At 35.1% G+C, this 16,905-nt stretch overlaps 2 protein-coding genes across 3 annotated transcripts in view; one reads left to right on the top strand and one right to left on the bottom strand.

Moving 5' to 3' along the window:
* Positions 1 to 12,535, top strand: part of LOC149079929 (uncharacterized) — an 88,808-nt gene extending 76,273 nt beyond the window's left edge. For both annotated transcript variants that reach the window (XM_089238815.1, XM_089238814.1), the window contains 5 exons: positions 1,623 to 3,095; positions 3,244 to 5,122; positions 5,500 to 6,222; positions 12,174 to 12,270; positions 12,405 to 12,535. In XM_089238815.1, coding sequence (XP_089094941.1) covers positions 1,638 to 3,095; positions 3,244 to 5,122; positions 5,500 to 6,222; positions 12,174 to 12,217 — 4,104 coding nt within the window. In that variant the 5' untranslated portion in view covers positions 1,623 to 1,637 and the 3' untranslated portion in view covers positions 12,218 to 12,270; positions 12,405 to 12,535. The remainder of the gene's footprint in view (positions 1 to 1,622; positions 3,096 to 3,243; positions 5,123 to 5,499; positions 6,223 to 12,173; positions 12,271 to 12,404) is intronic.
* Positions 1 to 16,905, bottom strand: part of LOC149079928 (uncharacterized) — a 141,779-nt gene that overhangs the window by 106,743 nt on the left and 18,131 nt on the right. Inside the window, exons 7-10 of the mRNA XM_089238816.1 lie at positions 16,496 to 16,610; positions 15,354 to 15,511; positions 13,642 to 13,734; positions 12,403 to 12,474 (exon numbers count right to left, since the gene is read on the bottom strand). Coding sequence (XP_089094942.1) covers positions 12,403 to 12,474; positions 13,642 to 13,734; positions 15,354 to 15,511; positions 16,496 to 16,610 — 438 coding nt within the window. The remainder of the gene's footprint in view (positions 1 to 12,402; positions 12,475 to 13,641; positions 13,735 to 15,353; positions 15,512 to 16,495; positions 16,611 to 16,905) is intronic.

Here is a 16,905-nt window from a genome sequence, read left to right as displayed (position 1 = left end):
CCTTTGTACCAGCAGGTCATTTCAAACTATATGGAGCTCTAAACCAAGGACATTTTCTAATAATTTGTTTTGCAATAATATCTGACATAGAACTAACAGCCATGCAAGGACTTAGGGAAACATTATTTTAATATACATTGCATAGTTCTTATTGACAAAACTTGGCAGCAAGTGATGAACCAAACTATGAATTTGGCTTGGGAGGGGAACAGTATGGCCAGATTGTGCTGCCGGCAGAGATTAAGACGACTTTGACACTGAGATTATAGATGATGTTAACGAAACCAATGACCCCGGAATCGTTTTTATTCAGTATGCATTTGATTTCTATCGTATTATGGTCAGTATAATGATTTCCATTTGTTTCACGCCATGAATAGGAGCTGTTGTAAAAGTTCCCACTTCAAATGTTCGGAGTCATAGGAATGGATTAATTCATTTTACATTTACATTGAGACTATGGGAAAATCTTTTTCGGTTTGCGAACAATTCGGTTTACGAATGGACTCTAAGAAGGAATCAAGTTCACAAATCAAAGTGCCGACTGTAGTTCTAAAGAGGGGACTGACCAAACCGTCGAAATTATTTTATTTTACGCCTGAGTGTACCTATGAGACTGAATTGAAAAATATGTCAAATGATTTAAATAATAGCTGAATTCTAAAACAACCCGAAGCTTCTAGTACTTTTATGCCTGACAACTTGCGAATTGGTAAATTGCACATCAGCTATACATCATATCAGTTGTAATTAACTGTTTTTTTCCCATCAATAATTATTTGCAGATTTTATTTGTAATACTTGATTTTGCTGTCTAGAAATCCATCAAAGTAAAGAAATCGGAGGAGAAAGAAAGCAAGAAATTATTGGAGTCTGCTCTATTCTGCATCCATTAGTATAGACAGCACGTACAGTATTTAAGCTTAGCGATAGAAAAAGAAGAAATATAAAAAAATAGAGAGGAAAAACCATGAAAGTTTTTGGAAGAAGCTCAATCCGTGTTAAGGAGGGCTCTTCTCTTAACTGGACTTAATGATGACGAGTGCTGAATTTTAGCGTCCCATCGGGGTTATATTCTTCTACCTGGGGCGTCTTCAGTCATCGGCCAGTGGGCATTTTATTGCTTAAGAAGTATCTCCAACAGAGGCTAGTAGCCCTCTTTATTAGCCAGAATACCACTACGGAATGATGTCGTTAAAAGAAACAAAGAAAAAGCCTTGAAATAACAGGAAAGGCCCATTTAGATTTATTTATTGCAGCTTTCACAGCAGCACAAGAGACCCTTTATCATCTAAAACACCGTTACTTTGGTAAGACAAAGCTCGGATGATAGAGGAAAAAGTCTTAGGTAATAATCAGAGACCTAATGTCACTGTATATAGACTATTGAAGCTTACTGTAACTTTTTTTTCCTTACTGGTAAAAGAAATTGAAAGAAAATGAAAAGAATTGAAATGTTTTCTATGTTTTGTGCGTGCCAGATAATAACTCCAACAAATTAAATTACCCGTAAATACTTTACAGACCTTTGTATCACGTAGTCCCTCGAGATTTTTTCAATTAAGATTTGTGTTGAGTGGTAAAAAATCTGTTACTTATGTTGTTGTTTTTTTAATTTTCAGGATAAGACATGAGATATGCCACATTCTCAACCTTCCAGCTGTGGGTGGGGGAAACTGTTGTCCGTTGTGATGACAGTTTTCATGGCAACACAGAAGGGAGACTGTGCTTCGACTGCTTCTCAGGACGGAGACTCAGGTACAGATGCCACAACGAACACACTGCAAGAAGGTTGCCCAAAATGGGAAAGAAGCCCATGGTGTCCGTGCTACCAATTCGAAGATGGCCTATTTTTGGAATGCCCGAATACAGGACTCGAAGAGATCCGAGCAACTCTTTCTTTGATCACCGCTCCAATCAAATCTCTAAGTATATACCACCTCGACCCAAACGTAACGGTACTACCAGATGGGCTGTTCGAAAACACAACAATTTATCATCTCCAAATATCACAAACGCAACTGGAAATTGTTCAAGAACATGCTTTCTCTGGACTTGAGAGGACATTGGATAGTTTGTCGATTGTTAATAGCAGACTTAGAGAAATACCCCAGGGTTCTCTTAACAAACTGGAAACTTTAAGGACGTTAGACTTTGACTCGAATGTCATAACATCGGTGGAAAGTTACGCTTTGTATGGTTTGCTTATTACTTCTCTGAATCTACAAAACAATCAGATCGACACTTTAACGGAGTATGCATTCGGTGGTCTCGAGAACACTCTCGAAGAACTTATACTAATTAACAATCGTCTGAGGCAATTTCCGTTAAATGCACTCAGGCGACTTCGAAAGCTAAAGACTTTGCGCTTAGTTTGGAACGAGATAGAATCAATCCCAGATGATGGCTTTACTCGTTTCATGGGGCTTCAGCGTGTGGACCTGAGTTCGAATAGAATAAAATCTCTCGACGAGCGAAGTTTTATCACTATGCCTCGTTTGATTTCCTTGTCTCTATGTATGAATAGATTGACATCATTGAACGACACCGTGTTTTTGCATCTTTACGATCTCGAATCATTAGATGTGAGTCACAACAGTCTCTCTATGATAACCGGAAAGGCGTTTGGTCATCTTGTAAAGCTAAAGATAGTCGATTTGAGCTTCAACCATCTTCATTCCATCAACTCTGGAGCTTTTCATAATCTAATCTATCTTAGAGAAGTGTTTCTTTCTAACAACATCATAGGTAAAATCACCAATGGAACATTTCATAACACTACTCAGATATCAGTATTATTCATCCCTAACAATGCCATAACCCATATTGAGATCGGTGCTTTTTATAATCTTCCTCATCTATATCAACTGCACTTGTCTTTTAACCAGCTAAAAGATATTCATCGATCCATGTTCAAAAACAATCGTGAGCTTCGTTCCTTATCCCTCGATAACAACAGGATAATTGAACTGCAACCTGGTACTTTTCAGGAGCTTGTTGAATTGAGGGATCTCAGGCTACAAAACAATCTCATCAAAACAATACGAAAAGGAGTTTTCTATTCTCTGCCAAATCTTCAGGAATTACATTTACAGGTAAACATTTTATTATTCCACCGATATATAAATCGTTACACTAAAAATGCATACTCTCTTTTTGGGAAATAAGGGTACTAAATTGTGCATGTGGTATTTTACTCGGATGTTAATTTAACAATATAAATTGAAAATATTTCTTTTGCAGTTCAATAGAATAGAAGTTATAGAGACGGAAGCATTACAGTCACTTGCGAACCTACAACATCTGAACATCCAAGGGAATCGTATGCTTGAAGTGGAAGATATCTTAAGCCGATATCCATCAAGTCTGCGTTCGTTGCAGTTGACCCACAACGAAATAGTGTCCATGAATGCGAACAGTTTGTTAGGTCAAAATAAGTTGGAAATCCTTTGGCTGAATCACAATAAAATTAAGAGGTTAAAACCCGAAGTATTTCGAGATCTTGCTGCGGTGCAGAAACTATACTTGGATCATAACTCAGTTTCCGCGATTGAGCCAGGGACATTTTCTGGAATGCGTCAGATTTTGTACTTGAATCTGGAATACAACAATTTAAATCATCTGAATGTGGATATGTTTCAAGGAGCGGAACAATTAGAAGAGCTTTATCTCTCACATAATCGAATTATGGATATAGAACCTCAGACATTCCAAGTCTTGAAGAATCTCAAAATATTGCATTTAGCCCATAACCAAATGTATGTGATAAGAAAATATATGTTTGAAGGTAATTTGCCGTTGAAGGAACTTGTTCTATCTAATGTAATGGCAGAAGAAATCGATGCGGGAACATTTCTTGAATTGTCCTCTCTGGAGTCCTTGGACATAAGCGAGAACAAGTTAACTAATGCAAGAGTCGATTTCCTTTTCCTTCCTTCATTGAAACATTTGTATCTTGCCGGAAACAACTTGAGCAACGTCAACGACAACATATTCTATGGGCTATCCGGTCTCGTAACATTACACGTGGAAAATACCGGACTCAACCCCAGCTCTGGAAGAATGTTCGAACAAATGACAGAGCTTCGTACAATACGATTGATTGGGAATGGAATTAAATTCCTTGAATCGAAACATTTGTACAGTCTTGGATTTCTAAGAGAACTTTACCTAGATGAGAATGAATTCGAGAATATCCCTACCGCTGCTCTCGAGTTGTTGCCAAATTTAGAAATCTTATCCATATCAAAGAATGAAATAGCTTCCGTACCGAGTTTTGCTTTCAAAGGAAACAAAAATTTGAAGAAATTGTACCTTAGCAACAATTTCATCTCGAATATAGAAAAACACGCATTTCATAATCTATCGAGGATTCGTGAACTTGATCTTTCGGACAATCAGTTGAAAGTGCTCTTCGCTGGTGTATTCGATTCTATAATATCTATAGAAAAACTGATTCTTGATGGCAATATGCTTTACTACCTACCAAACGTATTATTTGATGCACCATTGCAGCATCTGCGTCTCTTATCTGTGAATCGCAACCCAATTGTCCGTATTCGAGAAGATTTGAGCATTACAGGAAATTTCCCATCACTGGAGCATCTGAGAATTAATAGAGGTAATATAACTGTCATCGCGTCTCATGATTTCGTTCGAGTACCAGATATTTTACATTTGTCTCTGCGACATAATCGAATCGTGAAGATTTCGCCTGGTGCTTTTAAACCTCTCACGGGTCTTACGGTTCTGGATCTCGGGAACAATAATATTGATATATTACCAGAAGAAAGACTTTATGGATTGAAGAAACTGAAATCTTTGAACCTGACATCAAACAGAATCTTAGAATTGCCGGTATTCAGCGTTGATGTAGAGCAACTCGAAAGCCTTGACGCTTCGTCGAATCAGCTCAGTAAAATAGAAGGATCTACATTTCGTCATCTATATAACTTGAAAACGTTATGGCTACAGAATAATCAGATAGCTTGGATTCAGCCTGGGTCTTTCAACGATCTAAATTCGCTGCTGGAACTGAATCTTCAAGGTAACGCTTTGACGCAGATAAACGCAAATGTTCTTATGCCTATTGAAGTACGAGTCACTAAACTTCTCTTGTCAGGTAACAGTAAATTTTTTGTATTAAAAATGAATTTTATACGTTGTTTTGCTTGTTTTCGTTATACAGTATATACAACATAATATATTTAGTGCATTGAAAGAAGCACTCGAATAACAAGAAGGGAGAAAGTTCACATATTTTCCTCCCTTTAAGTAAACTTCTGGACCAAATCGTCAACTTTAATTTTTCAAATTATTATTAAAAATTGCTTTATAGCTGTATTTTAACGTGCATAAAAATATTGGTAATCAAACTACAAACACCATAGAAGTTTAATTAATGCCCCGAAACGAAATTAAATTTATGTATTTTCCACTACAGAACTATGCTGTCAGATTTACATATTTTCATTGAAATAATATATTCTATATTTAAAGGGAATCCTTTCCTCTGCGATTGCGGATTGCTCAACTTCTGGGAGTGGATACACGAGCATTTACGACTTCTGGAGGAACCAAATAGCAGTGGAGACGAGCTCTCTTGTAGTCTACCAGATCGCCTGCGGAGCCACGCGATTCTTACCTTGCATCCAGTTGATATATGTCCGGCACCTTTTATTTCGGATATCGAAGTTGTTACTCTCGATCACAAGTCTATGGTTATACGATGGAACGTTCTCAATGGAACACTTATTGACGATTTTACAGTCACATATCATCTCACCTCTGTGCGGTCTAGTGGTGTAAAAACCAGTTCCCATCTGTCTGCGAATCAACGCAAGTACGAAATACCTGATCTAAAATCAGAGACTTGGTACACGATTTGCGTGACGGCAGCCGGAAAATACTTGAGGACATTAGGAAAACCGATCCCTTATGTTACGATGGACGGCAAAAATCGCAACGAGCCTGCAGTCGCGGACAATAGTAATCATAAGTGCCTGCAGATAAAGACGTTAGCCAAACTACAGAAAACAAAAATGACGCTATCGACGTTGGGAATAATCCTCGGAAGCAGTATTAGTGCAGCTCTTGTTCTGACACTTTCAGTGCTTCTGACAGCCATTCGTTTCAGACGCAGGAGGAGAAGGAGACCGGTAAAAAATGATGTTCCTCAGGAATATATCTCTTACCGACACTTCTCCCTCCAGTCATCTGAAGGTAGGTTTGAATTTATTCAATTCTACACATTAAGAAAAACGGTTGAAAGTCATTTTTATAAATTAAATTGGAAATTCATTTTAGGGCTCTCGTTATAACTATGTTATCCCCCCCCCCCCGCGGCAAAGAATTGATGATCTTAGCAGAAAAAAAGTATTTTTTCAGTCAAAACTCGGTTATAACAAAATCGAAAATTCTGCGAAATTTCAAAATTTTATCGTTATACAAATACAAATACAAAGGCCACAACCGCCAAAATGCCCAGCGAAGGAGCTGGAAAAAGATACCCATAAAAAATATGGATGTCAAATTCGTATATCAAAAATACAACAACCCAATAAGAGCAATATGCCTGAGGTTAACGTTTCTTGAGGTTAAGACTTTTTTTAAACAGGGAAATTATAATTAGATGCAATAACGCATCCGGAAATGAAGTTGCCATTTTTCCTTATGATTAGGGTGGCGGCATTTTATCGAGAAAATATGGAATATTGGAATAATAACCACGGGGTATCACCATTTTTGCCAAAAATATTGTCAGTTGTCAGCGAAATTGCCAGTTGATTCTCATAAATAACCCTTGGCTGGAAATTTAAAAAAAGTGCAAAAGGAATAATTAAACTATATTTATTTGCTACCTGACAAATATGGAAGTGATTATTTCTATAGTTATATTTGATATGTTGCGGTAAATGTAAAAAATATGGTTAGTGTACGCAATAACAGGTTGTTATGCATAATCGCCGAGCATTTTGGTTTAGTTTTATAAATTTCCCTAAATTAATCACTTTTACCGGTGATTATGCATAGTACCCAAGTGTCGCGTCGTTGGTAAACATGATAATTCATACAAGCATTGTATCATTCTATCGTGGTACAATCGCAAAATTTGTTATCATTATATCCGGGATCGACTGTATTCATCGCACATACTAGACTCATTTGGAATTTTTTCATATTTATCAAATTTACCAACGGCTCTTGGGTGTTATGCATATTTACCGATAAAAGTGATAAATTTGTCAAACTTACCAAGGCGGTAAGTGTGCATAATAACAGATTATTATGTATAGTAACCAATTTATCACATTTTCACCGTAAAAGATATACAGTAGAAACCTCACTACAACGGCATTCGATACAAAGATAAATCTCTCTACAATGTTATTGTCTTGATGGAAATGCCTATAGTCTAATGTTAACCTGCTGCCTCCCAATAACGATAATCCTCCAACAACGATGTTATTTTCTTGGTCTGCAGAGTATTGTTATATCGAGATTCCACTGTAATATAATTATCCACTGTAATGTAAATTATCTGCATCGCCAATTTTAGTATATGATTTAAAGTAACCTTCGTTGAAGGTAACGGGACATCTCTATAAGGAATTTCTTGGGAAACGGAAGCAAAAAAGCGACAGAAAATGTGTCGTTATATCCGAGGTCGCTGTATTTTGATCGACGTTATAAGCAAGTCTCATTAATGTTATTTTCCATAGAAATCAGCTGGGACCGCCGATTGTTCACGTTACAGCCAATGCATCGTTACAACCGAGTTTGATTGTACTCTTGAAAACTGGTTCTCGCAATAAGTCGGTATATTTATAGGACTTTTTAAATTCAAGATTTAAAGATCGCACTAAAGATCCCAACTTTCTTTAAAATCACACACGCACATATATATACATATATTTAGTTTTGTTGTTTTTGAGTTTCTCTCAATGATCATAACAAGTCTTAGGTTGGAGTCGCAAAGTGTGGTCTAAAATCTTCGGATGAATATTTAACTAGAGACCACTTGTGCTTCGCTTTCATCGGGAAATTCTATTTCTCGACGGAAAATCTTTTATATATATCTATGTATTTTTTTTTTTGGTTTTTGCCTAGTTTTATCATTCCGCTAAAGAAGAGAAATTTTTGTTAAAAAAAAAAAAGGGGGAAAAGATCTTTTCTTTTTTATGAATTATTCAGTAGCCCGAAACAGACGACGATTGCTGTGGAAATTGCTAAAATTTTCTGTTTTCTCGGTGGTTTACCCTCTTCGACGTATTCCGTCTTTGCGAGAAAAAAGCAGTAAAAACTTGGCTAGAGTTTCCATTCATTATCCACGATTTTTTTGTTCATTATTTTTTTTAAACTTATATATTCGACTCTATTTAAGATAATACTGCATATTTTGAGATTTTCTGTTCTTATTTTTCGCTCGTAGTACAACTATATTTGATATTACAGTAAAAAAAATTATTCATACGAAATCTATTTGACGATTGACGCCTGTACATCAGTATCACACAATGATCAACTTTTACTGTCAAATCTGTTGAGCGTGTATACTTACATAATCATACCTATATATACAGGGTGATTCCAAATTCATGAAACAATCTTTAAGAGATAATATAAGACTCCTAAACAAGCATTTTTCGTCATAGAATGTGTGGTCGAATCGCGACAGAAAAAGTGGTAGAGGGTGTTTTCAGAAAAGTGTACAACAGCACTTCACCAAAAGCAAATACAGTAAAACCTGTGGGACAAAAAAATTAGACTTCGAACTTTTTGTTAATTCGAAGTCTAAAGTCGCTACTCATCAACTTCGGCCATATCGCTATATCGTGGGGAACTCAGTCAGCGTGATACTCCTATCCTCTGAAGACGACACCCATTGTATGTTGACATGTATTAGGAATTTTTTAGTATTTCCTCGTATTTGCCTTATTCGTTGACGATTTTTTTGGAGTATTATTAGGCAAAGTATCTACTCTTCCGTATTAACGAGTTGGGTTGGAAATGAAGGCATCATGTATCGGTGGTCTCAAGCTCATTAGGGAAAACATCTTGGTCTATATTGTGCACCCGGTTTGAATTTGAGACCTGACTGTAACCTGCATGGCGGTAGACGAGCATCTTACTACCACGCCACTCGGGCGCTAGCTCAGTCACTGGAAATAAGTTCGAATTATCCAATTAAACTATCCTGGATCCATAAAATGAATACAAATTGCAACTTAATCATCAACATTCACATAGGATAATAATTATCAGTTATTAAAATTTTATCATCAGTAACGAAACAATTTCCCAAATTTTAATAATTTATAATTGTAATATATGGTATATAATTGATGTTAACTGCTACATCATACCACTGTTCTAGAATCAGTATCACTGCAGAATTTGTTGACCATGTTTAAAGCCTGATTTACGGATACAGTTCATGATCATCAGTTAGGAAACTGTTTCCCAAATTTTGCTTATTTGTGTGTGTGTGTGTGTGTGTGTTATGCTATCAAATATACTTTCATTTGAACGATTTACAAAAAAAAGATTTAAAAAAAATCTGAGAACTTCCCCATATATCTCCATACTCTTTTAATGACGACAAAAAGATTCAGATTATGTTACACCTTGATCTACAGGTTGAAAATCATAATCGGTATTAGTGTACACAGGGTCGACGGAGTTCAGCTGAACAATATTAAAATGGGCATTAACTAAAAAATAAAAGAGTATTTTCAAACTTTTATTAGTCTTTAAACATTTGTCATTCAGAAAATTGATAGAGAAGAGCAAAATCTGGCTTCCTGTAGAATTTTTCCAAACTAAATTTGCTCATACAAAAATCATGATTTTTTCCCTTCAATTTGGAATTATGCATAAAATTCGGAAAACGTTCGAATTAAACTAGAAATGCTAACATTAATTTCTGGTTTACATTAGAACGAAAAATTTCCCCCATTAGATAGAAAACTCAAGGGGAGTTTGTAAAAGTTCGAATTATCTAAAAATTCGAATAAACCAGGTTTGAAACCATACCTACAGAGAGACGTAGACTCTGATACATAGGTTGAGGTTGAGGGGGTGCTACGCTTGCTCTTGTTGGCACACAAGCCTTGAGCTATGAAGAAGAACTTGATGTATTGAATATGTGTGTATTGGAGGAACGCAGGTGTTCGGGGATATTATCGAAATATTCAAAATTTTTAACGGGATGGATAGGATGGACCACGAATTATTAATACGCAGTCAATCGACTGCTTTGACAAGGAGACACCAGTACCGTTTATTAAGGGACAATTCGAGGTTGTGGTGGCGCAGAGAGTTATTTTCTAATAGGATTGTCAGTAAATGGAATAGCTTACCTCCGGGGGTGGTGAATTCCAAAACAATTGATACGTTAAAAAAGAATTATGATTAGTATGATTGACATGGTACAATAAATCGAGAAGCTATCCTTACTTAGTTAAGACACAACCATAATCTTTTTATGGGCAGTGCATTACATATTGTTATTATTATTACTATTATTTTTTTTTTTTTGGTGCTAAATGCTTTTATGTTGAGTTGCTGGTTATTGGTTATCTGACACATGTATTTTTATGGGCATAATTTTTTACTCGATCGGCAATTTGCCTTTTGTGGCCTTTGTATTTGTACTGTATATACGATTTTCCTGCTATAATATAATAGACGTGAGAGAAAATGTTTTTTGGTCTACCTACGAATTTTAAATCACAGACTTGTTTCTTTTAGAGAAATCGAGTTTCGCACGATCAGGTGATATTCAACAAAAACAGAATAAAATACGGGGGGGGGGGGGGTTTCCGGAAGGCGAATGACCTTAAAATGTTTCAATCTATTTTCTCCAGGTCGTTTCCTGGAAATGCAGCAGAAGGCTATCTTCTCGATCTGACTCCCGATATATGAGAAGAACGTAACGGAATGAAAGAGGCTATTGTTTAAAGCCTTCTCGAATTCCTAATGTCACGCTTTTTCTTTCTCTCTCTGTCCAACTTCTTTTATTGCCCATGTTCAGCATCGAAAATCTGAGATTTCCCAAAAGGAAATCCAAAATGCGTTTAAACTGATCTCTGTTGGTAAGGAGCATTACTTTCCCATCAGTTTACCGAGTGCTTAAGACAACTTCGAGTACTATATTGCTCAATAAATGAGCCCATCATTTTGGTCGATTTTCTTTATATATATAACATGGTAAAGCATTATTATATCATTAACGCAAAAATATTTAATTTTTTGGCATATCAAATATAAAAAAATTTCATAAAATTAAATAATAAATGAATTCGGGTGTTTAAGTTTTCGAGTATCATAATTGGGAGAAGAAAATATCTATATTATACGATTTACATTTTTGCTGAGCTTCGATAGGCATTACGACTTTAAGGGGTCTCATACACATGAAAGCTATACTCTAGTAGAAATATAATTAAAAATGCTATTTAACCATTGACTTGCTTAAAAGTTTTTACACATATTTTTGTATGCGTATGCTATCCTATGCCAATATAATATTTCGCATATCTCTAATACTTGGGTTTTTGCAAATTAAAAAATAAAATGCATTAGAAACAGCTTTCGTGCATGATAAAATAGCATGACATCAATGTAATTAAGTAAAAATTCATTTAAAATAAAGGAAACGGGGTTTATTTGATGAGATAAAGCAAAAGATTGAGATTTCATTGATTCAATCTGTGTGAAATTAAATTTTAAATATAGAATTTTAATCTCTTGCTTCATTTCATGAACTGAGCAGTTTCCTTTATTAGAATCAATTTTTATTCAATTACATTGATGTCATGCTATTTTATCATGCACGCAAACTGTTTTCAATGCATTTTTTTTTAATTTGCAAAAAAATTAAGTAGTAGAGATGTGTAAATTTTTATACTGGGATAAAATAGCATATATTATCAAAAATTTGAAATAAATCAGTGGTTAAATAGTATTTTTAATCATATTTCTACTAGAACATAGTTTTTTCACCTGTTAAAGGGTTTGAGATCCTTTAAAAAGACAATTCATGCACTTCTGATAATATAAGATTGTCTCTAATGAAATTCATCATTAATGCATAAAATATTAACATTTATTGAACAACGATTTTCTGTGTTCTTCCTCGTTAAATTCATGACAATATGATTTCTTTACAGAACCTCCGAGAATTATCAACCATTGCTTGGAGCACACATCGTGATAAAAGTTATATAGTTAAGATGAAATAGAGTATTATCTCGATGCATCCAGAAGGTAAGATGATCACCGACACTTCTGTTTGAAAAATTTATGTTAATCAAAATTTCTTACTTACTTTCCAGTGTAAATTTTGATGAATTCAGTATTTAAAAAAATAATTGTTACCGATAATATTAATTGACTTACAGATTCTGGACGAGAGATAATCTTCACCAAAACGTTCTTCTCCACTTCATTTTTGATGAGCTTTGTCCGGTCCTGTACATTATGATCGAAAAGACGAGCATAAGAATGACGCTATTCATTGACTTTTCCAATGATACACAAGAGTTCTACCAAAGCAACTGTTGTAAACTTGAATGTTGTTTGTTCTTGTATGAAGACTGCTATCGTACAAATCCCCATTATCGTTGACATATTGAAATGTTGGTTAAAAAATAGGGGTCTCCATATTCTATTCATAAATGCAGCGAAATTTTTGTTTTTTTTACAGTAAATAGAAATTTTAGCGTGAAACGTACTTATTTATACCCACATTTTAATTAATTTACTTTACCATTCATTAAAGTGTTAATATATTCTGTTATTGTAGTTCAAAGCTAACACAAAATGCTAAAAATTCCTGCTTTTGTATTGCATTATTAATTTTATTGTTTCCCGGATGATTTTACGTTTCTAACACTGAAACGCGGTTCTTCCGAAGCTGGAAATTATCTTTAAGATCTAATACGTAAGAATAATCTCTAAAGATTCAAGGCTATGCTCAAATGCTTTGATATTCAGTGACGCATTTATTCAGAAGAAAATTATACAATTTGTCACCGTAAATTTCCTTCTACACGTGGCACTCTATTCGTAAAACTCAAATCAAGCCGCATTTTTGGCTTTCATCCAGCGACTCTGAGATCGATTACGAATTTTTCTAAATAGGAGACATTTACTCCGTCTTCAAAAAAATATATTTTAGTTTTTTTGACAAGAAAATACAAGAAAAATCCCATACTCGCTTCAGTCTCTCAAGCTTTTGTAATTTAGCAATTTGTCCGCTTGGATTATAACGAAATTGTAATCCATCACAAAACAAAAGAATTCAACTTATATTCATTGTATCAAATTTATGTATCTAATATATGGTCTTCATGCAAGAACAATGATTAATGTATCCCACCAAATTAAAAAATATATATATTTCGTTTTTTTTTTATATGAAACAATGGTAATTCAAATTTTATTTGTAGCTTACATAATCAAAGTATTGTGAATCTAGTATTGTTTTTGTACAAACCTGCGTGGTATTGCAATAAATAAACCTGCTGTTTTTGTGTGAAGTTTATTGTTTATTTGTCTCTCTAATGCGATTATCCGTAAAAGCAACAACTACTGACAATATTTACTTGAGCTTTATAGCAAATCACTTGGACCTACCGATGTGAAGTACCAGAAATAGATGTCATTTTTTTTGTCAGAAGTTGGGATCAGCCCAGAGAATACATCTGTTGACATGCCACGAGTTCCAAACTGTAAAAGTGTAATATATCGTCAGAACTGCATAAGATTAACATAAATATGTGTTCGTAAATACGATACTATCTTCTCATAAACTAAAAATTGGCTCGCAATTAAAGATAATCTCAGTAGCCAAAAAATTAGGAACACCCCTCACTCAAACTTCGATTCGTCCATGCAGAACGTGCGCAGACGTAATGAACTGGATTTGCTAATAAAAATCTTTCTCGTGGTGAGAAGCATCACTTAAAGTTGCAATTTGCCTGCTCTTGGAGAAAACAAGAGATTTGAGTGGCTTTGAATGCGGCATGACTGTGGGCACCAGGGGGGGGGGGGGGGGTTACGTATCTCCTAAATCGCTAACTTTCTTGGTTTTTCTCACACAACAGTATCTCGAGTCGTCAAAGAATGACAGCTAAGCCAAAAAACTTCGACCGGAAAGCGGAGAATGTTGGGCGTTGGGCAGAAATCGTTTGTGAACGAAAGAGGTAAGAGGTGACTGACACGCATTGTGTGCAGCAACAGAAGAGTTACAATGCCACAAAAAATGCAGCGCAATACAACTCGGAATCATTGCAAAGCATATCCGTATGCTCTACTAGACAGATTTTGAAACGAATTGGTTTTAATAACCGACGACCAACAAGACTCCCTATGATTTCGCTGCAAAACCGAAGAAAACGGCTTTTGTGGGACAGAGAACGCCAAAATTGGACACTTCATGAATGGAAGAAAGTTGTCTGGTCTGAAGAGTCAAGATTTCTTCTCCATGACATCGATGGCAGGATCCGTGTGTGGCACAAGAAGCATGAAGTCATGCATCCGTCATGCCACACGGTGTGGAGAGCATTTTCCTTGTTTATTCTTGGTTTCTTCCATGGGAAACATCCGTTAATGCCAGCGCCTACCTCTACATCGTTGCTGACCACGTGTACCCGTTTATGCCCATAATGATTCCTAATGATGATGACTATGTTGCCAGCAGGACAATGCACCCTCCCACGGAGCCCGAATTATCTCAAACTGGTTTGAGGCAGATGATTCAGAGTTTCAATTCGTTCAATATATATATGGATCTCTCAACCCAATTGAGCATTTGTGGGACGAGGTTGAAAGGTCTGTTAAAAGCTCCGAAATACCACTTTCTAATCTGAGGGAATTAAGAGTTGCCATTTCGTTAGCATGGGCAAATATTCCTCCTCAACGGTTTCAGCAACTTGTAGAGTCCATGCCTTGAAGAATATCTGCTGCCATCAAAGCCAGTGAAGGTCGCACACGATATTAGTGGTTAGTAGCAGGGTGTTGCTAATATTTTGGCCACTGAGTGTATTATAGTATGAAAGAGAGAGAGTCAGATAAAATGCGATGAGTATGGAGTGACGAGAATCACAAATCATCATCATTGAAAATTTCTCTAAAAATTCAGTTTTTGCATTATACGTATAATAATTTGGAAATTAAGCTTTGATAATACTGACATTAACCTAGGGTAGCGGTTTTAGTTATTGTTGCAATTAAAATAAATATAAACCAAATATATTGAGTTAAATTTTCTCGGTGCACGCATAGAAATTTTGAAAAAGCCAATATATGGTATGAAATTATGTGAGTTTCAGATACGGTGTACTTACCTCTCCGGAGTAAGAAAAGTTCTTCGGCTGAATATAGAAAAACTCCGATGGACTTGGAATCGATGTAAGACCATCTAATTTAGAAACAACATTGATAGAACTCTGAAGTTTTGCCGTTTCACATGATCCCAGTTCTGAGTTTATTGTATATGCCAACCCTGCGTAAAGCAACAGGCTAATAGTTAATAAATATAACAAAAGTGATGTGGCCCTATAATGTATATGCATTTATTTTAATTTATTATATATATATATATATATATATATATATATATATATATATATATATATATATATATATATATATATATATATATATATATAATGTATGTATATATAATATATATATATAATGTAAGTAAGTGTGTGTATATATATATATATATATATATATATATATATATATACACACACTTACTTACATTATACATGCTTACTAAATATACAGTATAAATGAAAAGATCTAAATTATTGCAAATTTAAGATTATACAACTTAACTATTATACGGGAACAATTATACATAAGCCGCAGTGAAATTCGGTGCATCATGTGATACAGCGTTTCCCAACCTGTTGTTCGTGAGTTCTGTGTAAGGTAGTGGTTCTCAAACTTTTGCCACCCGCGGCTCCCTTGCTCAATTCGTGAATTATCTGCGGCTCCCTAGAATGGCTGTGTAAATATTTCCCCTTATAAAAGAACCTCTACAAAGCATAAATGGGCACACGAATCCATATATCCAGCTGGCCGCGACGCTTTCCGCGACTGAAAACGGTTGGCGACGCCCCCCAGGAGCCGCATACTTTGAGAAACGCTGGTGCGGAATAATTTTCATTTACTACCATTGCATGAATGACACATTTTGTGCTGTGAAATTGTAATTTTCTATTTTTTGTGATATGCAAATTATAAAAAAATATTTTATGTTTTTGGAAATCATGGGAGGTGGCGTCGAAATTAACATTCTGGGGCTACGAGGGGCTCCGTGATACATGAAAAAGGTTGGGAAACACTGATAACTATATGATCACACACAACTATATGATCAATAAAAAAATTAAAATTCTATATGTTGATATTATCACAGAAAATACAGTAATTAATAGTAGTTTTTCAAGAAATAGGTATAAATTGTAATTAATACCTGCTTTGAAATCCAAGATAACCGTTTGAGAAAGAGTTGTATCGGTTGAAGAATCTTTACCTATCGTATCTTGAGAATCGACTCTCATTAACTTTAAATCATAGTCATAGAAAACCTGCGAAAATTATATCGAGAAATTTATGTAATGACATATGACAATATATAATAAAAATTATGTAACGAGAAATTTATGTAAAATTATGTAATGGAAAATCATGCGAGAGAGTACCAATTGATTCATTCTGAAACTCGTTGTTTTAAAATAAGTTTTTATTATTTTCAATGACGGATGCATAATAATTATTTTATATCATTAGGTATACTTTCTAACCCTTTTATTTGGCGGTGTTGCTCTCAAAAGTAACATGAGTTTCTAATATTTTAAAAATTAAGGCATTGTATATTTTGAG

Source organism: Pholcus phalangioides, unplaced genomic scaffold, assembly GCF_987345545.1.
Source record: "Pholcus phalangioides strain wild (caught in Gottingen) unplaced genomic scaffold, Ppha-v1.0 ptg000011l_1, whole genome shotgun sequence".
Lineage (NCBI taxonomy): Eukaryota > Metazoa > Arthropoda > Arachnida > Araneae > Pholcidae > Pholcus > Pholcus phalangioides.
This window is presented reverse-complemented; position numbering and strand designations above follow the sequence as displayed.